At 34.8% G+C, this 24,665-nt stretch overlaps 1 protein-coding gene and 1 long non-coding RNA gene across 7 annotated transcripts in view; both read left to right on the top strand.

The window, feature by feature from the left end:
- ARAP2 (ArfGAP with RhoGAP domain, ankyrin repeat and PH domain 2) overlaps positions 1 to 15,093 on the top strand; it is a 115,288-nt gene extending 100,195 nt beyond the window's left edge. For 4 of the 6 annotated variants that reach the window (XM_052681805.1, XM_052681801.1, XM_052681802.1 and 1 more), the window contains 4 exons: positions 278 to 313; positions 802 to 865; positions 6,424 to 6,555; positions 12,073 to 15,093. In XM_052681805.1, coding sequence (XP_052537765.1) covers positions 278 to 313; positions 802 to 865; positions 6,424 to 6,555; positions 12,073 to 12,417 — 577 coding nt within the window. In that variant the 3' untranslated portion in view covers positions 12,418 to 15,093. Of the gene's footprint in view, positions 1 to 277; positions 314 to 801; positions 866 to 6,423; positions 6,556 to 12,072 lie in introns of those variants that run through there. The other 2 variants (XM_052681806.1, XR_008206450.1) reach the window with 2 other exon arrangements.
- A 2,810-nt stretch (positions 15,094 to 17,903) lies between these two features.
- Positions 17,904 to 24,373, top strand: LOC128080024 (uncharacterized). The gene is made up of 3 exons (XR_008206449.1): positions 17,904 to 20,098; positions 22,154 to 22,336; positions 24,156 to 24,373. It is a non-coding gene; the product is annotated as an uncharacterized LOC128080024 (long non-coding RNA).
- The last annotated feature ends 292 nt before the right edge of the window (positions 24,374 to 24,665 follow it).

Here is a 24,665-nt window from a genome sequence, read left to right as displayed (position 1 = left end):
GAAAGAACAGCTGCCAAAATGAGGCAGGCAGTTAGCCAAGATCTCCAGGACTTGGCTATAAACCTTTGTCCCGAAGAGAATGCTTATAACCTGTGAGTCAGTTGTGGGAAAATGAGTGAAATAAAATATCAAACCCTCAATAGATTTGCAATATGCATTGAATCGTACTGAAAACAAATAAACAGATAAAAAATACTACATAATTCATTGCCTATAGCTTCAGGAAAATGCTCCTGTCTTGAGTTTCTGAAACTAATTTTGATATTTTCTTTTTCAGCTGGGGAATTGTAGTGATTTCTGAAAAGCACCAGTGGTATGTAAACATGAAACACATAATTGTTTTAACTTCAATGTTTAATGTTTCTTGAAATGTTCCATTTCAAAATAACTATGTTTTAAAACTAGTAAACATTATTTTGCTTAAATGTTGACGAGTTGTTACATTTTTCCTAATTAACTAAACAATTGCAGTTGATATATTTTGATAATCTCAAGGAGGTTAGTTGTCCGTCTCTTCTCTATGGCCATAAATCAGCAAACAATTTAAAAATTTTCGATTAAAAATTCATGAAGTCTTTGCACATGCTTTAAATTAAGAGATAGAATGTCTTCAAATAGGGTTAGGTGATAATCTGAGATAATAATAATTCATTGTCTTTTTATGGGAGTCTTAAAAAAATGAATATTTGCAACATTCATAAATGTATGTAAATTCTATTTGAACTTGTCTAGAAATTTAGTCTTTAATATCTGTAGTTGCATTATGTTTTATTTTTTTTCCTTGTTAACTCTTTGTTCTAGGCATATATGTTGTGATGGACAGGAAGCACAGATAGACTGGATGATCAGCATTTTTACTGCAAAGGTATTAATCTGATCAAATGCAAGAAATGCTGATTTTACTGCTGTTATGAAAATCCCATTAAAATGACATGTATTAGTTATAGATGCACTATGGATAAACTCGCAATACCATTAAGATGTCTGGAGTATACAGTGCATTAGTGCTACAGAAAGATGGTTTTAGTCTTTGAAGACTGCTGTTTACAATTGCATTTTCATATGAAAGCTGAGAGCTTTGAGGCTTGGGGGAAGAACATCAGTATATTCTGAGATCTGATTTTCCTCCTGCGTACTAGGGAAGCTGCTTAAAGAAAGACAAGTTATTTCCTTTGCAGTAACAAACCTCTTTTGTGTGAAATTCTAGCTGATGACACAAAGGTTATGCTTGTCCCACAGAGCCTGAGTGCTCTTTCTGTGGATGCTGGATGCTAAGTAGTCATGAAAAAAAAGTACCTTGTTTAAATACAGTGGTGGAAACTAGTCTTGTTGGAGAGCTGTGCCAACACAGGTGTGTTTTTTCTGGTATCCAAGTTAGCTTAGTTAACACTGGCACTTAATTGTGTTGTCTAAAATTAAGTTATCTGCTTGTTACTAGCTTGTGAGCAAGGAGGTTGTAATTTTGAGTGCCTTGTAAATCACCTTTGCCAATGGAATTTAGTATTTAAATGGTGAGAAGTGAGAGATGAGAAGATGGGAAGAATGCAATCTGACATTAGACTAGAACAGATTTGAAGTTCTTAAAGGGATTTGGTACTTGGGACTGATTTTTTTTTTGTCTTACCCATGATATTCAAGGAACTTTCAGGGATATCACAGTGCATAAACAATGATAGATTTATGATAACCCGTGAACTTTACATATTACATTAAGTGGTCTGGGAACTGCTGTTGCAATGCATACTTTGTAAACGCTTTCTGAAACAGTATCTATATCTCTGACCTTCATAGGTAGTAGAGCTAGAAATATAATGTATGCCTTCTAAAGTAAAACAAATTTTGGTCTTTTCCAGCTCCCTTAACTGAAGTAGCTATTGTAGTTTCTATGGAAACAGCCACCAACCCTGGCATACATCTCATGGGCATAACATGAGCAGTGTCACAACAAATAGGCTCAGAGGTTATTGATATAGGCTATTTCGAAATAACTCACACAAGCTTTGTAAGTGTTGAAACCCTTCTGACATGAAATCACAAGGAAGGCAATCAGTTATGATTCTGATCAGGTAGTGTGGTATGCAGAATGTTACTCTGACAATATAGATAAAAAAAACAAAAGGCTTATCAATGTTTAAGAGATGCTTTCTAATGTAACAAATTCACATACATTTTATAAAAATTATGAATTAATACTGTTTTATGTTGTTGTTGTTATTAATAATACTTGTATTTTGAATGCTTCATTCTCCTGAGGCCAAAAAATTGATTATACTAATGCAATACCTTGAGATTTTTTCTTTTTTATTTTTTTTAAAACCAGTGTTCTGGACAAAAATAAAAGTTAACAGTCTTTAAATTATATGAAATATTAAAGTAAAGCTGTATTGTTTTGTTAGAATGTACTGCTTAAAGTACTATTTACATAGAATTTTATTTTTTTTTATCACAAAGCATTAGATCATTTTTTTCACGTTGTCCCCTTTCTAAACAAGAAAACTTTAAATGCAGCTGAGTTGTTACTTCTGGTTAAAACTGTCAAGTGGATTCCATCTTTAGAGAAGATAACATTCTTCTATCTTGCATTATCACAGTAATTGGAAAACTTTATATTAGAAAGACTTCAGATAGCATGTTTCATTTATGTCAGTAGAGTAGCCGAATTTAGTTTACAATTTGAGAAATAGTGTAAAGAAGATTTTGGAGTTCTAAGACATTTGTATTAACTGATCTGGTGCAATTAGAAGGGAGAGAAATCTCCTAATGTGCTCCTAGGTGCTTAAATAGACCAAAACTTCATGTTGGTAATTTTGTACTGCTATCAGGAAAAGGAAGAGAAAAAAATAAAATTTCTTAATTCCTGAAGTATAAACAGTATAGAGTGTCTAAACAGGAAAGTCAGAATCATAAAATCATAAAGGTTGTAAAAGAACACTAAGACCATCTACTTCAATCATCAAAACATCACCACCTTGCCCACTGAACCTTGTCCCTCAATGCCACATCAACTGTTTTCCTGCAAACCTCTAGGGGGACAGTGACTCTACTACCTCCTTGGGCAGCCTGTTCCAATGCCTTAGAACTCATTCTGAGATGTACTTCCTAATATCCAGCCTGAACTGTGCAGTTCAAAGCCACTACTTCTCATCCTATCACCACTTACCTGGGAGAAGAAGCTGGCCTCCACTTCACCACAACCTCCTTTCAAGTAATAGTAGAGAGCAATAAGGTCTTCCCACAAGCCTCCTCTTCTCCAGACTAAACAATCCCAGTTGCCTCAGCCACTCCTTGTGAGACTTGTGTTCCATATCCTTCCCCAGCTTCACTGCCTTTGTTTAGATAAGGAAGTTGTAGATACTACTATAAGTACAAGAGTACTTTTACTACAGAAAGTAAATTTATTCCACAGTTTATTCAATTTGTACTCAAATAGTTAAATACTGAAAGAGTTTGGAGGAGATCAGTTGTTGCTTGTAGTGCTATGCAAAGTCAGTCTGAAAAGTATGGCCTAAAACTTCATTCTTTAATTCTACAGTAGTTTTGTACAAGACTACTAACATATATAAGAGACAGTTGGAAAGAATTAATTGATATGAAAATTGATGCAATTGTTTACTTCCAATTCTGTTGCTTCTGTTTGACTGGAGAGAGGCATACTGTGTTACTGTAATGTACAGTTGGGAGGATAGGTAAAAATTAGGCTATATAATAAATTTATTTATTCATAATCCATTGCTAGTATTTCTGTTACATTTTCCCAGAGTTCTACTTTAAGTAAAGTTACAGGCACAAAAGAGAAATGGAACTACATCCTTAAGGCCTTACATTCCTTCAGCTGAAAATTAATGGAGGTGGTTTCCTTCAGATGCTCACTTAAAGCCTCTTAGCCACTTTTGGAATCACTTCTGTTTTTTATGTCTTAGAAATATAGAATCATTTAAGTTGGAAGAGACCTCTAATAATAATGTGTTTCAACTCCGCTGAAATGAACAAGCACACCTGCAGTTATATCAGGTTGCTCAGAGCCCTATCCAGCCTGAGCACAACTGTCTCCAAAGATGGGGGCATCTACCACCTCTCTGGGCAACTGGTTTTAGTGCTTCACTACCCTTATTATGGTCTACAGTAAATTGTTTTTGATCTTTTCTTTCAAATAAAACATTACTGATGTTTTATTGGAAAAAAAATGAATGTTCTTAGTGTTCAGAAGGGAGAGCTTTTACAACAGAGCGGTCTTTTGTATCACCCAGGCCAACACCATGTGTACCCTTGCACTCCAATATGCAAATATTTCTTTATATTGAGTTCTGGTTACTGTATCACATGGGTGTCCAACCTTTTGGCTTGCCTGGGCTGCAGAGAAGATAAATTGTTTTGTGTTGCATATGTTAGATTGCTCTGAATGTAATGCCTCCTATTTATTTCCATGGAAGCTACAACAATAGTACGATAGCACTGTTTGATAGAGGAAACTCTCAGTTACAAGATGCTAGCTAACCACCGTTAGCTATGCATTTTTGTCTGCTATGGACAGGAGCCTGCATGCTGCACTCATACAAATCTGCATCAGTGGAGGAAACTCACTCTTGCTGTTGTCACTCTAAAATCACACCACCTACCGCATCTCTGTACTCGCATCCACTGTTTGGTCTTCATAAGGTTTCAGCAAAGGTCAATAAAAGTCAATGAGTGAAATGTTTTCCTTATGGAAGAGTTCAGTTATACACTTTTACTTCATAAGCACTTCTATGTCAGACATCATTCTGTTAGACTGTACCTCCATTGCTGTCTGTTGCATGGCAACAAAATGTAGTGGAATACTGGTGTGAAGGTTCAACCTCAACTGCCATACCACCAACATCCACCATTGTTGTGGCCAAATAAAATGGGAGGCATTACTTTTGGAGCTACCTTTATAAAATATGTAAAATACAACTAATTTATAGAAGGAACAAAACATTTTAATTTTTAGTATTTCTTATTAAAACATAAAAAAGGAAAGCAACAAAGCCATGAAACTAGTGGGATATTTGACCTTATTTTCGTGAAACTAATGCATCAGGCTGGTTTTGATTTCAGTGGTTTCAATTCTTAGTGAGTTCTCAAGGTAATAGTTGGGGATTTTTGTTGAAATTTTATTTTTTCTGTGCTTCATCCTTGAAAACAGTTATGTACGTAATACCAAAGAGGGATGACATGAATAAGATGTGATTGTAAAGCAAGGGATATTTCTCTCTGCTGACAATGGGCTTATAAAAACCAATAAAAAGATGTGATCACTTTTTTTTTTTAGTTGAATGTCTGATTGCAGCTCTACATTCCATTTGAAAATTTGCAGGTAATGTGTGTTGACTGAAAATAGAGTTGCAAACATACAAAAAAAAAAGTGACAATATTTTAGGCGATATTGAAACTTGTTCTCAAATTCCTTTATCACAATAGAAAGTATAGCTACATATTTTTTTACTTCTCACAGGACGGTGTTTAGCCAGTGTATCAAAACACATACATTTAATTGCCATAACTTCAGCTGACATTGCTTTGTGCCCCGTGTCTTGTTTTCAGCCCAGATAGGTTTCATAGTACACTGAATTTTGCTTCATTCTAAGTGACAGTTGCACACCTTGAGCCTGGCCAGCTTGCTTGACAGGGAAGAGCTGCTGCCATGATGGGTGGGTTGCACTGCAAGCTGTGCTGGGCCACAGGTGGGCAGTGGGTTAGGGTTGCCTGCTATATTGCTTGTCTTTTTTTGAATTTAATTTGGAATATTCAGGTAATTATTTTTTTTTCTCTTTTACCAATTATGTTTTTCACTTGAATAAAGTTGCATACTTTGGGATTCTCCCCAGAACTGACCTATTTCAATAGAGCAAGAAAAGACCTAAAGCCAAATTTATTTAAGTGTAGGTTATGTTTTTTTGGGGCATTCAGACTGTCAGACCATTTCTTTCTGGATAAACACATGCCGTTATTGTAGAACAAGCAATATTTTTCTCCTGAGTTATTAATATAAATTTTTAAACGTTTGCAAATTGGGATGGTATTATTTCAGAAACTTGTATTAACTCTTCTGAAAGCATGCTTTTGTGGAATTTGAAAGTTTTTGAGCAAATATATGGGTTTGTCTTGCATGAGGATGTTTTCTATTACTAGTAGATAATTGTATTGATATGCAGTGTGGACAGAAGATCAAAATGCATGAAAATTGCATAGAGACATTTTGATTCTGTTCACCCAGTATTGTGCAGCATTGCACAATGAACTATTAATGTAATTTTAAGCACCATACTGAGTTTCCCCCCTCCCGGGAAAAAAATGTGGTGTTGTGTAGTTGATAGCTTTTTCCAAGACAATTTTACATACAAAAGAATGATGTATCTTTATGAAATTGCACTCCAAAAATAAGGAATTTTTTTTGTTCTTCAGCATGCCAGTATATGGCCGCCTGCTGGAAAAGCAAGAAAACAGTCTATAACTAAAAGTCCAAAGATTGGAGGTTTACAACTAATTCCCATTCAACAGGAGAAGAACACTTGTAAAATCAGAGGGAGTACAGAAGTAAGTAGGGTTTAATCTTGGTGTGGAAGTTCTAATGACAATGCTGTATATCTAAATAGTCTAGTAATAATGACCTCTTTAGAACTGAATAAATGCAAAATGTAGGTGCTCTTATTGTCAAAATCCTTTTCATTCATTGTGTAACCATTAAAAGATTACTTAAGACAATCTAATGTAAAAACAAAACCATCCTATTTTGACCTAATCTTGTGTCAGTGATTTGGCTGTTCAATAAATCAATAATGGATTTTATTTGTATATTTGTTGAGCAAGGTTTGCTCACTGGAAATAAACAGGACCACTGTACATTACAGTTTTATTTCAATGATGTCCTTGAAAGCTTTTGAGCATACGTATTCTGTCATACTTTTTCTGCTCTCCACAGTATCTGTTAGGGATTAGTTATATGCTCAGCGAATGTAATGGGAAATCTCAACTGGAACTAACTATAAAACTTTTTAAGTTGTAATATTTTGGCTCTCAAAGAACAGGGTCAGAGTTTAATTACAGCTGTTTATGGAGACTGGCTTCAGTGTCTCTACAATATATGCACTAATGGTATGTTTCAACATTATCATACAAGCTTAAGATGAATTTCTGGCATCCACGTAGAGATACTGGTGCTTCTGGGAATACTTTTGTGCCTTATTTTCGGCTGGAAAGATGCACTGGTTGTGGAGTCACTGATTTGCTTGGGGAAAATAGTGGTAAATAATCGGAAAGCTAAAGAGAAGACATGCAGGAAAACAATTTGGACCTTAGACTGTATGCAGTATAATTTCTTGTATATCTAAGAAGATTTTGAAAGACGAAAATATGGAATATGTTATTGTCCTTTAGAGACAGCGTTTCAGGCAGAAATCATTGGAGTTGACTCAGTTCCATAACAAACCAAAAGAAAAGATAAAAGTGGTGCTTTACTAACAAGCACCTTCTTTTTCTTTTTTTTTTTTTTTTTGGTCTCCTTTTGTTACACGTTTTTAAAATGCATTTCTGTTCTTTTTTAACAAGGATTATAATACAGTGTGAATGCAGTTACTGTTTTTCTCTCTTGCTTAAGTAGTCCTTTCATTTTAGCTTTTCTCAGGAAAGTACTTTTTGAAACTCCTTTTAATATTTGCATTTTTAAGCATTTTTAAAAATTTGTAAATGAAAAGAAAATACAAGTCTTGTCATTCAAAAAGCTCTGTAACCCTTAGGTATATTTTTAATTCTTGTATTTTTGATTCTGGATGTATGATGGCTGCTCTAAAAGTAATGCTTTCTATTTATTATGTTGGCCCCCGATGTCAGAAGTAGATGTTTGTGGTATGACAGTAAAGACTGAACCTTGCCACCAATATTCTGTTAAATTTTGCTGCCGTCGGACAGATGGAGGCAGAGAGGCAGTGTGACAGAATGACGTTTGACATGGAAGTGCTTATGAAGCAGAGGTGTGTCATTGAGTTGGAAAAAAATTGCACCCACTGACATTCATCAATGCATGCTAAACAAAAGCGAACAAAGGACATGAACGCTGTGAGGTGATGGGTGGTGCATTTCAGCAGTGGAGATAGTGACAGTGGGTCACCTCCACTGGTGCAGATTTGTCGGAATGCAGCATGCAGGCTCTTGTTCATTGTTGGTGAAAAAGCTAATGATGGTTACTAGGTTAAAATAATATTTTGTAGCTAAGAATGTTATCTATCAAATAGTATTATTGTGTTCTTAATATCTGTTATAGTTTATACAGAAATAAATAGGAGGCATTACTTTCAGAGTAACCAGATTTTTGATCTGTTCTTTGAGACAACTTCCACCCTAGAAGGCTGGAATCTGTAGTCTTCTTGGATTTTGAGCATCAATGTTTTAAATCCTCAATATCTTACAATAACAGACTTTTTTTTTTATTGTTGGTGTGCCTTGTTAACAAGAACTACCATATTTTGTACCCTGCAACTCAGAAAACATTTCTGTTTGATCTTGAAAGTACAAGATCTCAGTCTCTATCTATGACTATATATTGACACATTTTATACAGGCATTATTTGTATATTTGAAGAAGAGTAACACCAAGTTAGATAATGGAAAATAAAAATATAGCTTTTTTTTTTTTTATACATGAATGTCAAAATCAGAATAAACTGATATGGCTGACTGGTAGAAAATGAGTATTTCATATGAGTGATTATAGGGTAATACAGCACAGCAGTGTAGTTTGTTAGCTGATACATATCTATTTGTAGACCACAACTTCATTATTCCCCCAGATTTGTAGTTCTTCTCCAATAAACAAAAATACCTTATTTTAAAGTTTTAGGGACTTATGACAGAATAAAGCATTTTCTGAAAGGCACTGGTTTATGAAAAATGGAGGTGTGCTTTACAGAATAGTGTGAAAACTTACGGTAGAAATGTGATCTAATTTGTCTTATAGGCAAGAGAAGAGACTGGAAGTTCTCCAGATGGTTAAAAAAGAGTCATCATTTTGCACTCTAAAAATGGATGAGGAAAAAAAATGAATTATCCAAAGCCAAGAAGATTAAAATGTACATTCTGGTGCTAAAAATGCTGTATAAATGTATTTTTAAAAATATATTTATCAAATATCAATAAATTGATATTTATTGAAAGTAATTTTCCTGTTTGCTAGCAACAATTTTCCTGTTTGCTAAAAATATATTGCAAAATATCTGAAAACACTTTTATAGCTAAAAATTCTCCTAAGGACAATTAGAATCAGAAAAATTCTACTAATAATTCTACAGCACCAATATATGGGAACTAAGGTTCTTGTATATAGTGCCTATATGGTACTTTAAAAGTCTGCATTAATAATAAAACCTGCCAACATACATGACTATTTCAGAAAAGTAGGCATCTGTTATTTTTGAGCTGTATTTGATCTGTTCAAAATTACATTATACAAAGCTATTTTGGTAAATAAGTTTATTTTGTTTGTTTATTTCTTGTGTTGTTTTCTTATTGGGGGGGCAGGCGGGGAGCGGTTTCTGCTATACCTGTGGCAATTTATTATACTTTCAGAAGTATAGTCAGTATTCTTCTCAGAAGAAGCAAAATTATAATATGACGTAAAAAATCTTTAAGCAGAAGATTATTGATCCTGATTTATACTTCATGTCTTAGTTTATTGAATAACAATAGGTGGCTTGGATTTGTTACTGTTTTCTGAAAGGTGGTGCATAACTGGTATTTCACATGTTCTACATTTCAAATATATATACAATCAGATATTAATTCTGTTATTGATTTATTAATTGAAATTGAATGACTGACTGATTTTAATCTTTAAAAAAATATTTTAAGTAGAAAATAACTTTTTCAGATATTTCCCAGAACAGAACTCCCTACATATGTGAGTCACTGGGATAGTTTATCAGGTGCCTGGAATGTTTTTCACTGAAAATGGATGAATATATTAAACATATTCCTTGCAGGCCTAGATGGTAGCAGGTGATTTGTAATTGATAGAGGTTGTTACTTATGTTATTAAAATTTTCAGTCACTAAAGATGTGCCTGATAGCATGCACTTATGGTAACTTGTAGCACTGTGAACTCACATGCATCATTGTTCTGGGATACATATGCATATTTTTTTTTTTGCACGGCTAGGTCACCAATGTCTTGTTATTAGTGGGTAATTTTCATTCTTTGGGAATGCAATTAAAAAATACTATCCTCCATAACTGTAAAAATGTTGTGAAAAAAACCAAGCTACATTTTTATCTGCTTTTTAGAAACTGTTTTATATCATCAAAGTATTTGTTTTGTTTATTACTGAATAAATGCTAGTTCCGATGCACAGATGTAGACTTCACTGTATAGCTTACATCTCTATAACCTAAGCAGTTAATATTTATTATTTTCCTTCTTACACTTCTCCTAATTTTCTGTATCAACACTCATACTCTGTCATCAGGAAGAAATAAACATGACTTTAAAACAAAAGTAAATGATAGAGGAATGTACTGTAGGCAGATTGTTCCATTGGAAAAGCCTTACAACTGTACAGGAAAATGAGGTTTTGGAATTCATTTTCTTTCATGTATGACATCTTTGACTACTAAAAGACACTCAAGGCTGAGAGGGACTTTCTTTGTATTTATTGTATAGCAGTCATTCTGTTTAGCTGGATCTTTTTCGAGTTGTTCACATTTCGTGCGTGAGCAAACTGTCTTATGGAATCTTGGTACCTTATCTGTTAAAGCAGCCATGAAAAAATATTCAGTTCTAGAAGGAAGATAGTTTAGATACATCTACATGAGTATCTGAGTTAGGATCAGGAGTGCACTTTAGGAGCAAATCCTGCTGTGTTGTTGTTCCCATTTACTATATTTTGCTTTGAGTTGCTTCAAACATTTCTTTGATGATGAAACTGAAAGAGGGTAAATGTGTTAGATGTTAGGAAGAAATTCTCACTCAGAGAGCAGTGAGGTGCTGCAATGGTTTGTCCAGAGAAGTTTTGGATGCCCCATGCCTGGGGACATTCAAGGCCGAATTAGATGGGGCTTTGGCAGCCTGACAGTGGGTGGCAACCCTACTCATGTAGGGGGTTGAAACTGGGTCATCTTTAAGGTCTTTTACAACACAAGCCATTCTATGATTCTGTTAGTCTACAATTCAATGAATAGTAGAGTGATTCTGGAGCCTGTGAAATTGGACTGCTTTCAGGCAAAATTAGAGCAGGCATTCTGCAAGAGCATATTTAGTGCACAAAGTTGACCCTCTGACAGAACAAGAAAACTGAAGTTCATATGAAGCTTTGAAGTGTAAATATCACGTTCAGAGCTCTCTTACTTTACAAATGTGCTCCTAAATGCCCACAATGTTTGCAGATTTAGCCATGGCATGTAATTTCCCTCTCATTTCTTGCAACTAAAGAACTAAATGCAACCCACCAATATGAAACAGCCATATTGCCATCAGTTTGAGTTACCAGTATGTTACTTAAAATTGCTAGTCAAAATAAAAATAAAAAAAAGCAGTCTTAGTAATTTTGCAAGTACTACTGAACAGTTACTGAAAATGTTTGTGCATTTGTATGTTTATGTAATGTAAATGTTTATGCAAAACTATATTTTGTGCATTCACTTACTGTAGGCATTATTAAAATTGCAACATTTTCAATAAGAGTTTTGAGAAATTAAGGCATTAATATATGGATCTGCTGAAAAAAAATTAATTTGCTGTGGTAGAGCGTAAAATCAAATTGTAAATACATGAAAATACATGAAAATGAATGTCTTCAATTCATTGTCATGGGCATTTTGCTGGAAGATTAATGTAATTTTTAGAAGTAACACTAGTTGAGGAAATATGCTCACCAAAAAATGCTTATAAATGATAACAGAAATTATGGAAATTTAGAATTATTAAGTATGCTATCTCAGCTCTTTAGTAAAATTGATTCTTCTTTAAAATGTTATGTGAAATCACAGAGCAGAAATTGTAATATAAACATTATTGATTATAGTGTTAATGTGAATGATCTTATTTATCTTTATTTGTTCACTCAGGATATACAGTTGAAACTGAGGAAACCAAAACTTGATGAAATTGACCCAGTGGAAGAAAGAAAAAACTTGAAAGAAAAAGCATCTATTGTGGCACAGTGTTTAGAACGCAAGGAGGAGAGAGTGCGAAATCATACCAAAACACGTCAGAGTTTTATCTCTGCTGAGGAGATGAGTGTGGGAATGGCTGACCTGTGCCATAGATCGCAGAAACCACCCAAAAAAATCAAGAACAAAACAAACAAAAATACAATGGAATTAGATAACAAACTGCCATCAAATGTGATTCAGGAATTAAGTACAGTGCTACAGAAAAACAGAACACTTCATGATGATACATCCAGCTGATGTCCTGAGTCTGAAGTTTAGAATATATATTTTCTGGACAAAATTATGTGGCTTTTTTAGCGTGTATAGTTTGTACAGCGCAGAGAAAACTTGTTTATATACTACTGTTGATTTTGTGAGTAAGCCATGGTACAATTTAAGATTGAACTGAGCTGATATTGCAAAAGTTCTGAAATTTGTTTTGCTGTGTGATACATTGGAACCTGGGTTTTCTCTGCCATTTTTTTTGTTGTTATTGCATATTTTGTTAGATGGAAGAATTGTAAGCACTATCAAAAGCTCTTGCTCTGTTTATATTCTGTACCATCCTGTAAGTAGTGGTGGGAGATTTTAGAATGAAGACAAGATGTACACTGAAATTCATGCTGTTAACCTACAATATGTTATTTAACACTATAAAAATGAGTAACATCTGCTTAAGTGTGATTATTTTTTTTTGCATATAAATTTTTTTTATTTAAGAATGTCATGAGTCTTATTCCATAAATTTATCCTCAGAGCAACATGAAATGAATTAAAATGGAGAGGGGTACAATAGATAAGGCAATGCGTTAGTTCAATGAATTTGCATCTCTAAACTGTGTCTATATTGTGTACATCTGACTATGATATTTTTTAGAATTACTTATGTTGTTACTGCATTTCATCCCATATAGGATCAATTTATCCTCTCTCCTCTTTCTGGTAATTACAGGTGCCATAACATTTCTCACATCAGTTACTTCTATTCTTGATTGCATTGAGGAACTTAATTGGAAAAATAATTTGTTTAAAGAAATTAGACAAATTATTCAATGTATCTGGTAAATCTGTTAGTAAGTAGAGCAGAAGTGAGATTAAAATCAAATGTTATATAGTGTTTTTTATTTATTCTTCTGGCACATAGCACTGAGAAAGCAAGTTTTGTCTTTCAGACTTTGCACTTATCACATTTAACCAGTTGTTAAATCTGAAACGAGATTGTACATTTTAATTTTCCCAGTGCACTATTGACTGTTTTGCTACTTTTAATTCGTAGTTGAGCCTCTTCTAATCATTGAAGCTCTGGCTTAAGAAAACATATAAGCCAGAACTTAAATTGTATTGACTAAAGCCTGTGCTTAATGTTAATAAGCACATTCCTAAATGCCAAACTGAATCAGGGCCTGCTGCTGTTGGGGGAGAGTTACTTTGCTTTCTGTCTGAGGCTGGACCTGAATGTACTGTTTACAGTTGTATTTTTACTTGCAAATATTTTTCAGTATTGAGTTATGGTTTCTGTATTGTTTATCTTTCTACTGGGTTCTTAAAAATGATATTCACCTCACTGCTGAAAGCCTCATGCATCATTTAAGCCCTACACTAATGGAATAAATGGAGCAATGGAAGGATTTTGTGCACTCGAGTGAAGAAGTCTGTGAAGAGAATGTTTTGTTTATTTTTATTGGATCTGAGGACTACAGAAACATTTGTTCTACTTCAAAAGCAGACCTCAAATAAAGTATCTGTAGGGCTACTATTAAAGGGATCTAAAAATCAAGAAGAAAATATGTTTACTAAATATATTTAAGTGTTTACTTTTCAGTTACAGCTGTACTATCTTTAAAGCTGTCGAATCCTCAGTGAAAACGTGGTTTCAGTAGCTACTATAAATATTTTGTTTTGTATATGTATATGTACGTGCATTCTCACTATATATGTATAATTTTGCATAGAGTTAGGTGCATATCTGCAGAGGCATACTGAATGTTGACATTGCTAACTTGAGGAAAGTTCTTTTGGGAAAGTAGATATTAAATTTTCAGTTGGGTTATTTCAAATGCAAAAAAAAAATTTTGCACCAATTTCCTGACATATAATTCTTGCACTACGCTTTTCAGACTGCTTTAAGACCTGCAAGAATAAATGTTTTCTTGCAATACCTTGATAGCTGCTGATGCTTTATTGTTCTTCTGACTTGTGGAATGATAGTGTAATTTTCAGGGAATGAATGCTAATTATTTGAATAAATACTGTTTCTTTAAAATAAATGATGGATTTATTTTCAAAAAAAAAAAAAAATTCTGTACCCACTGCATAGCCTAGTGAGTATTTATTGTCTGATGTGCAAAATGAGGTTAAATGAGGCACTGACATTGTTCATTCTGTGACAGTAGGAAGGCTAGAATTAAAGTCTCAGTAACTCTCAAGTTCATCATTACTTTGGCATTATAAGTGAAAAGCTGATAGGTAAGCAAGATGTGTATTTAGTTTGAAAATCACTTTCTATTTCGGATTTTTTTTTAATTTTTTTTTAATTTAATTTTTTTTTTTTTTTTTTTTTTGAGACAGAAGTTTTTCCAGGTATTATTTTGGGTTTACAGTTCAAAAGGGAATTTTCAGTTAGTTTTGTGCATCAGCAGAGATCCCTTTAGTGTGGGCTCAAATTGACTAGCTGAAACTTAAAGATAAATTTGTGTACATCCCCCTTCTTTAGTTAAAGGGAGGGTTTGGCCATATTGTTTGTTTCTTGTCTTCGTTTTATTTCTTTATTATTAAGAGCTCTGGGCTGCTGTGACTGAAGTGTGTTGCAAGGATTCCATTGACTTCTGTCTTCCATGCAACAGCACCCCTGGCATCTCTTCCACTAGTGCATGTATTGTTTTGGCTACCCCGCAGATATAGGTTCTTCAGAGAATAAAAGTTGCCAGTGTTTTACCTCACTTCTGGGACTCTTCTTTCCCCTGATATAGTGGTTGGCACAATTCATGTTCCTCAGTGCTGCCAAGTTACCACCAGTCCCACATATCAAGTTCCAGATTAAGGAATTGGGAAGAAAAAACCTTCACAGTTCTGTTGTGGATGGTGGTGGTGTCAACTGGAGTCTGGAGGTAAGGATTACATACATCACTGGCTGAGGTGCTGCCTTGTGAGCCTGCATTGTCATGTCACCTTTCTGATTTTTATATCCCGTTTTCCTATGCAAGCTGTTTCAGTGTAAGAATCAGTTTAACTGTTGCTGACAGCTGAATTAGAAGAACTTTGGTTGTGCTTGAGACCCAATGGAAACTGAATTAAAAAAAACTCAAGTACTGACTGTGATCACAGCATGCTCTAAAAAGTACATTGGATTTAGGCAAATCATGGCAAATCTGTGATTTCAGTAAATTGCATTGAAAAACCTGAACAGTGTGTGTGTCTGAGGGAGAAGCAGATTACTTTGGTATACGGGTGGATGAAATGTATTCCATGAATTGCTTAGAAAAAAATATATACTGATTTATAAAATGAAGTCTACTGCAGAAAGATGAAACAAGGAGAATCAGAATGCTTAAATACGATTTGGTCAGTATTCCTTGTTCTGAATCATTAGAAATAAATATTCTCTGTACTTTTGTATGTCAAAAAAAAAAAAAAAAAAAAAAAAACCCAAATCTTTACCATATTCAGTGTTTCTTGAATCTAGATTGTTCTCTAAGAAGTGAATGGGGAGAACTGATCTGGGGGGGGAGGGGAGTAGAGGGAGTGTAGAGTGGAAGCTTTGCAAAGTTTTCTTCGTGGTTCACATGATTTTCGCATGTCCTTCGTTCCTTGCAATTCCACTGCACATGGATTTCATCTACAGCTTATTTAATAAAAACAATCCTGCTATTTTAGTCCTTACAATTGCATGGTGTAGCAGAAATGGGCTTGAAGCAGTGATTGAGCAGCTGGTGGGAAGGCAGGGCCAACTCAGGGGAGCTCAGGTGCATGCAATGCACCTGTGGAGCTTTTTAACAATGAAGCCAGGAGCCACCCCTTCCCAGACCTTATTTAAGGGTTGACAGTGGAGACAAGGGTATCTCTATGGGATCCCTGCCTACCTATGGCCTTCCAAAGGTAAGCGAATTTTCTACCTTTGCTTTTGCATCTGCAGCTACTGTATTTGGGTTTGTCTTTGTTTGCTGAAGCCACAGACTTTGCCACCCGGCTATTATTGCTGTACTTTCCATCACATTATATCATTACATACGGTTAAGTATACGATTACTTCTTTGATAACATTTATGTTAAGTTTGCTACTTGTTTATACTAGAAAATCATTGCAATTTCTGACACTGAAGAGGAATAGGGATGTAGACTGCAGATATTCATGTCATTTTTAGGAGGCAAATGTCCATTTATTTTATTTCACTTGAGTTCTGATGTCTTAGGGAGCTTTAGTACTTGCTTAGCCCATCTGATTTTGTGTGCTTCATGTTTTTGATCCTATTTTGTATTGTAGACTATGAGACATCTTGATCTTTAGGTTGGCGTCAGCACACGCTCCCATTCTGCTTCTTTACATGGTGTGTTCTTGATTTGCTGTTTTAATTTATAACTCAAACTTTAGCCATGTTTTCTTTTAGATCTCGTAGTGTCTTAGGCTGTTGTTTCTGACTTGATTTGCAGATGTCTGTTACAGTCAAACTCACTTGATTAAGCTTGCTTTAACATTCGTTTTATGTCCTGGTAGAGATCTTCTCAGATTTTTCTTATGGAGACAGGGATTTCACTGAACTGAGCAAGAAAGGAACAGGTTAAATTTGCACGTATAAGTGTTACGTATAGGCATATGGTTCTGTAACCCATTTCTGTGAAGGCTCCTGAAATTTTGCATATTTACATTTATAGTCTACAGCAAATCAGAAAACAATCAAAAGTAAATGCACTCTATTTGCCTTTTAAAGTTATTTTACTTCAGTGACTTAATGATTCTATAATATGTATTGTGCCTTGTAATAAGAAAATGCAATTTCTTGCAAATTATACCTTTGGTTACATAAACAGGAAAGCTTTTTCTTTCAGAACTTAATTAGCATTGGCTTGTCCAGTACGGCAGAATATTTAAGAACTAATAGCTCAGGATAAATTGAGGTTTGCTGTATGTGTGACTTTTATAACTTGTCATTTTCTCTGCTATCTACATTTCCAATATGTTCCATTTAAAAGTTAATGTGTTTGTATTTCACTATTTTTGTTTTATATGTTTATTCAAATTACAGCATGATTGAAATATAATTTCTTCAGACAGGCATTAGCCATTAGCATTTAGCTTTACTGTGCCTTAGCTGTTTACATCTGTGATTGGTGTCCTGCACTTAAATTTGCTTTTGGGTGCATTTATTTATTTGATAACTGTTTATTTGTTCAGCTGCACAGGAACTGTTCAAGCTCATTAGATGATAAATACCACAGATTGCATATAGTAGACCTAAGTTCTTCCTAGGTAGAACATGCTTTCAGATGAGATTCCTCACAGGATTTTCTTCCAGGAAAAGCCAGGTTTTATAGGTTATTACACAACTCTCATGTACGTGAATACCAGTCTTGGCTAGCTTGTTGATTGAAACAACAGTATGCTTTATCCAGTCAACAGCCTTCACAATTTGTTCCTTTTTTGTCACTTTTTAATCCAATATAGAACAGCTTGGGTGGGTGAATTGTTTTTCAAAGTGCTGGTATGAGTTCTGTTCTAAGATCTTTAACACTACTGTAGTGTTGACCTTTTGCTAAAGGCTTGCTTTCCTACAAATTATGTACATCATTGCAGTGTTAAGTTCTCAATGCAAGATGATTGTGCATTTTTAAAATATCAATTGGAAAAAAAAAAAATTTCCCACATATGACTGAATTCATTAAAAATACGTATTTAGGATACTACCTTTTGCTATCAGAATTTGTCAAAACAACCTGGCAGAATTCAGCAATGTATTTCTATTGAAAGTCAACAGCTATGAATCTCTCATTCACTTGCAAAACAAAACCTTAATTTGTTATGGCCAATAATGAAGATATCACAGTGGATCTTACATTACTGCAATTCTCTGCCAGTTTATCTCTTGTTGAATCTTTTGTGGCTATCTCCTCTTTCTCATAACTCTTTTATTCAAAAAATAATTATTGTTGTTTAAAATTCCTAATGCATACTGGGCATTATTATCCAAACTTAGGTCTTGCAACTAAAGTTAACTAACTCTGAGTTGGAGCTCACTTTCCTGTTTCTTTTCGGAGTGACACTTTAAATGGAAAGCATTTATAGCCAACCTCTAATCAACTGTACAAGGGTATTGGGGTGATTGCCTTTTTTTGGATATTTACTTTAAGCAGAATATTCCTCTTCAGGTGGATTGGAGATTCCGTGTAGTTTGGCTTTCTTGACTTTTCAAACCTTGAAATTCATGCAGCCAGATATTGGATCTGTGTTAGAATCTAGCATGGTATGTGACCAAAACACAACAAGTAAAAAAAGGAAATAGATAACGTATGTAGTCTGTAGTATCCCGTATTTGTCACCAATCACTAACCTTGATTGATAATGCACTTTGTTACTTTGGTTTTCATCTGAAAATAAATTGAGATGTTTTACAAATAAATGAAGTAATTATTTCATTTGGTGTTCCTTCTCAAATTTTTGGTGTTTTTTGTTTTTGTTTTTTTCTTTATAAGTAAACATTTTAATAGACAACTGTAGCATTCAATCTTTTCCTGATTGCCCTTTAAGTAAAAGCCATGTGTAGAAATGAAATGTTGCTGTGGATAACTTAATTGACTCTTTCTATTGCTTGCTTCCTCACTACCTTTGAAGGTATATTTTTAATTATTTATCAGATAAAGTTTCTGGTCAAAATGTGTTCTTTTGCACTCATGGTCCCATTTTCTTACCACCAATGATGAGGACCTTCTTTAGCTTTGCCTGTTATCAACTGTTTAGAACTGAAAAATGCACAGTAAAAATTAAATGCAAGGCAGACACCTTATCACCTACAGAAGTACACTGTGTTGCCCATTCTTATAAATCTTGTCAGCTTCTTGGATGTTTCTGCCCAACTTTCTATTTCCTAATGTATCATTAGTGAGGAGAACACTAAAAAGTGTATCCCAGCCTTGTGGCCATGCAAGACATTATCATAAAATGGCAAAGTCCTTTTTGTTTTCTTTTGAGTCATCTTTTCACAATTAATGAACTGTGAAAAAAAATTGCTCAGTAAACAGACACAACCTATGCAGTAGCGTTTATGATTAGATCTTTACTGAAGGGCCAGTTTACGTGCCACCTGGATTGCAGAAATCAATTCCTCCTAATGTGTGGGTTTTTTTGTTTTTTTTTTTTTTTGTTTTTTCAAACTATAAAGATAAAATGTCTGCTATGCCAACGGGAGGAAAAGCTCTGACTGCAAGCAAAATTATGTAGGCTTTACTCTGAGGGGAAAAAATCTTATTAACATTTATATTTATATCTTCAATTTTCAGACAATAGTTTTAGCTTTATTTGGGGGCTGAAGTACCTTTCTGATTTAATAACAAGTGTACACCAGAAACTGTTTTCTTTTCCAGAAACAGAACTTTGCCACGTGTTTCTTGAAATAACTGATATATAGTTTTATTCATAAAAATTAATCTATAATTCAATTTCTTTTACAATCAGTTGACTCAAGATAACTGACAACTGAATGAACTGTGATAAAGCTTTACTTTGTAATGTACCTAACACAATTATCATTTGGTATATTTCATTATAGGGAACAATCTGTTTATGTCATTTGTTTTTATGCCAAATGTTTCCTCTTTTGTTCCTTGACACTTGTATACTCTTGATTTTCAATTGTGGTACTCTGGGCTTCAGGGGAAAGGAGAAACTTCTCTAATTTATTGGATACTTCCCTAGATGTTTAAAGGTGTGCCTCTTAAAAGTCTTTTCAGGGTAAGAGCAACTGGTTTGACAGCAATAAAAGTTCCCAGAAAAGTTGCATCTGCATGGAAAAGAGCAGGGTCATTTTACTCTGATCTACAGTTTAGTTCAGGCCCCCAAAAGTTAATGTCCGGTACATTAGATGTGTTATAATTGAACTGTTGAGAAACAAATTAAAATGTTAATGAACTATCTTCCCTTTGGAAGTAAACTCTGGGTTTCTTATTATCAGCACTGCTAGCATTCTTGGTCTTATTTTCTAATCTATGCTTAATGGCTCTCTCTTGGTGTATCTAATTTTACATAATTAATGTGCACGTAAAATGACCCTTGTAAATATTTTGTGCTTCTATGCCACATGCTGAATAATGCAGGCAAGCTATTATAGTTGCTGAAGTTTACTCCTTGTAGTTTCCTGATCTCAGAACATGGTGCTAATATGGAGATGTGAGTGACAAAGGTGCTGGCCAACTCACTTTGAGGCATGTAACCCAGAAACAATGGGAAAATTCTGAAGGGCAAAAAGATGAACTACAGGTTTTGTTTGGTTGATTTCCCCATATCAAAGCAGTTTGGTAAATAAGAAATTGCGGAATTTTCAACTGCCAAATCTGGCTGCTAAACAGAAATATCTTTCAAATCTACTTACATTTTTAACATCCAAATGTGTTCCAGGTTGCATTTATGGCTACTTACCAAGGCAGAACTTGCCCATGCTTATCATGTCTAGTGAAGTTACAAAGTAGAGATTTTAAGATTAAAGATAAAATTTCTATCTCGTTGAAATTCTGCTGAGCAACTCTTGAAAGAGCAAGCTCTCTTTTCGGCTTTAAATGTGGGCAGAACTCCCAGGAAAAAAAAAAAAAAAAAAAAAGAAATACCAGGTCACTAGCCAGATATTGTTTGTGTTAGTGAATAAAACATTTCTTCTTTTCATCTAGCCATCTTTACTCTGACATGCATGTTGCTGGCTTAAAACTGTGATATCTGAGGACTGTGATTAAAGAAAAATATTTCCTTACCTCATTCTGTTGCTATTTCTTTGTGTTTATTTCTGCTCCCCTTGTAAGCCTTAGTGTGTTTAAAGGACTTCCAGTGAGGCAGGTCAGGGTGACTCAGCTCTCACTCTCAGAAAATAGGTACTGTGAGAGTTTCTTTTGTTTAACAGTTCATTTTTAATAAGCTGGTTTCCAGCTGCAGTGTGTTTCATGGAAATCAGTGACAGTCTTTCTTTTTTTCTTGCTGAAGCAAGAAAGAGCTTGCTCATCAGAATTCCGTAGCAGTTCGCTTTTTCAATCTCTTCATTTATCACCTGCCACGGGAAATTACATAAAGGTTGAATCTAGGTTCACGCAGCAATCTGGCAGCTAGGATGCCTTATTTTGATACATTTTTCCGCACCAACTCAAATAAAAAGGATTTCTAAAATAGAGGAAGAAGTCAAGTAAATATGGATTCAAATTAATTCTAGCAAAACTTGGGGAGTCCTGGCTATGATAAAACTAAGTTAAATGATGGTCTGCTGTTACAGGTAGTATAAAAAATGAGCAAAAGAGATGCCTACCAGACTTTTGTGTGCTGGTATGTGCACATTTGTTAATAGAAGTACTAAGTAATTACATTTTATGTCTCAGCCTTTCATGTACCCCTCCAAGGTGCATTGCCTTTTCTGCTGTTGTTGATGGTTTTCAAAACTGCTGTTGTGACCTTGTGTTTAGCCTGATGACAGGTTTGCTGTCTAAACCACGTGGATGGTGTTCCTGAGGAATATCAGCCTGATCTCTAGTACTAGTTCCACTTCTTCCCACCTCTCCACACGCTGTAGGATGTACAGAAAGTGGAGATCCCTCCACTCATTATTTCTTTAGGCAGAGTACTATACTTAGGACCTGTCTGTTCTATTTGAAAGGGCCTCAGAACAGAGTTACTAAAACACTGATGGGAGAAACATTAGTAAAAAAAAAATTTAAAATATATTTGCTTTAAACAGAGGTACAGGGGTGGATTACGGGTACCATCAATGTGTTTCTGTCTTCATTTCTGTTCTTTGTTTCCCTCTCTCCAAAGAGGAGACTGCTCAGCTTCTCTGTGTAACCAGTGCCAGTGCTTCATCACCTTTACGACACAGAAGTGCATCCTGAAGTTCAGAGGGAACCTTCTGTGTTCTGGCTTGTGCCCATTGCCTCTGGTCCTGGCACTGGACATCACTGGAAATAGCATGACCTTGTGTTCTTTTCACCCTCCTTTCAAGTATTTATCTGCACTGATAAGATCAGTCTGAGCCTCATTTTCTCAAGCTGAACTGCCCATGCTCATCCAACAGATGCTACAGTTCCTTAATTATCCTACATTAGACTCTTCTCAGCATGTCATCTCTTTTATACTGTGAACTCCTGTTTTTAGAGTGTCAGAACATAATTTTCTGTTGACCTATGTGAGTCTGTAAGATAGAAAAGCTGTTAACAATCACTAGTGGGTTATTTTGTTATTAAGCAAAGGAGAAGAGTTAAATACACTACACTAAATCCCTCCCTTCCCCTTGAATTTCCCTGCCTTCTGAAAGCAGAAGCTGTTTGTGAAACAGTGGAAATGAAATTTTGTTGTGGAAATTTGGCTTCAGTTCTCTATATAAATGTTATATTGTCCTGAAGTCTTAGAAAAGAACAGTTAATTAATCAGTAGTTGAACACAAAACTATTTCAACATTTTCTGAATTATAATTTCACATTTAAGCTTCAGTTAAGTAAGTACTTAATTTGGAAAAATAAATAAATAAATAAAAAGGATTTCCAAGGTGTTTTCTTTAACCAGACAAATCAGTGCAAATCAGACATTGAATCTGAATCTAAGTCAAATATTGATCCTGTTTAACAAAATGAAATCATCTTCATTACTGATATGGAAGTGCTAAATAACTTGCTATTCACCGTAAACTACAAAGAATTTCATTAGCATCCTATTAAAATTAGTTCAAGGGAAAAATGAAATAGGCTTACCTAGGAATTCTATTAATTCAATCTAATAAAATTCATCCTAACAACTTGAAGATCTACTGATAATTTAGTTGTGTTGGTTTGATTCTCTATAATAGTTGCACTAGGGAACATTTTTCTCTTCTGGTGCCTTGAAATAGCTGGTCTAATGTGAATGAGACCTGAACAAGGAGCAGTCTTGATAGGAAATGACACTTTAGCGGGGAAAAAATAATGCTTTAGCCTTTGGAAGGCATTTTAGTGAAGAATTGAAGCTGATATATATTGCTGTATTTTGCTTATCTGATGAGTGCTTTCTTTGTGTGCACCTTCCAAACCTTACAGGAAGAGTTGTATAAAATTATGAAAGATTGTTTCCTCTGAATATGGTTGCTGTCAAGATTCAATTGATTTTATTTTGAAGGGTTATTTTAAAATTAATGTTTTCAACCTTATGCTGAAGAATTGAAGATAATTGAGACACTTGGAAATTCAGTCTTTCAAACAGCTCGTTGCCTTTTCTTTTAACTCTAACAAAGATTTTTTAAGCTCAACAGAGGCAACCAACTCATGTAGAGTGGAAGAGAATTGTTTCTAAAATTTATCTGCTGTATATAAACAAAAGCAACAGCAGAGTAAAGAAGGTCATTTACTGCTGATACAAACAATGCAGACTTTATCCATTTCCCATGGCTAATTTGGATGCTAGACAGAACTAGTATTTTCTTTTTCAGCTTTTACTTAATAATACATCACTGTTATTAGTAAACATATTTCCCATCTACTGAGTTTCTTGACCATACAAAGGGTTAATGAATGTGAAATTCTGTCAGGGGATTCAGCTAATATCTTTTTCCTTTCCTCTTGATCGAACCAATAAGCATGGGAGCTGCTCTGAAAGTAATACCTCCTTTTGTATTATGTTGGCCCACTACATCAGAGATAGATGTTCCAGTTGAATTAGAACCATCCTGCCAATATTCCATTACATTTTGTTGCTGTGTGGCAGACAGCTGTGGAGGGGCACTCTGACAAAATGGCATCTGACATGGAAGTGCATATGGAGTAAAGATGTGTCATTGAATTTCTTCATGCAGGAAAAAATTGCACCCACTGACATTCACTAATGCTTACTGAACATTTATGGAGATTAACCAGTGGATAAGATCACAGTGAGGTAAGGGGTGGTGTTTTCCAGCAGTGGCAATTGTGGTGTGAAAGACAAGCTATGTTTCAGACAGCCATGAAAACGTGTGTGAGTGCAGCATGCAGGCTCTTGTTGATTGCAGGTGAAAAGGCATAGTAATGCTGATTATTATGTTCATAGAATCATAGAATGGTTATGGTTGGAAGGGACCTATAAGATCTCCTAATTCCAACCCGTCTGTTCCCTCTAGAGGGAAGGACGCCTCCCTTTAGACCGGGTTACTCAAAGTCCCATCCAGTATGGCTTTGAATACTTTCAGGCAGGGGGCATTCACAACCTTTCTGGGCAACCTGCTCCACTGTCTCATCACCCTCCCAGTAAAAAATTTCTTCTTGAGATCTAGTCTAAATCTACTCTCTTCCAGTTTAAAACCATTTTCCCTTGTCTTGCCACGACTTGT

This window comes from Tympanuchus pallidicinctus, unplaced genomic scaffold, assembly GCF_026119805.1.
Source record: "Tympanuchus pallidicinctus isolate F22 unplaced genomic scaffold, pur_lepc_1.0 scaffold2, whole genome shotgun sequence".
In the NCBI taxonomy this organism is placed as follows: Eukaryota; Metazoa; Chordata; class Aves; order Galliformes; family Phasianidae; genus Tympanuchus; species Tympanuchus pallidicinctus.
The sequence above is the reverse complement of the archived record's forward strand: the minus strand, read 5'-3'. Positions and strand labels throughout refer to the sequence as shown.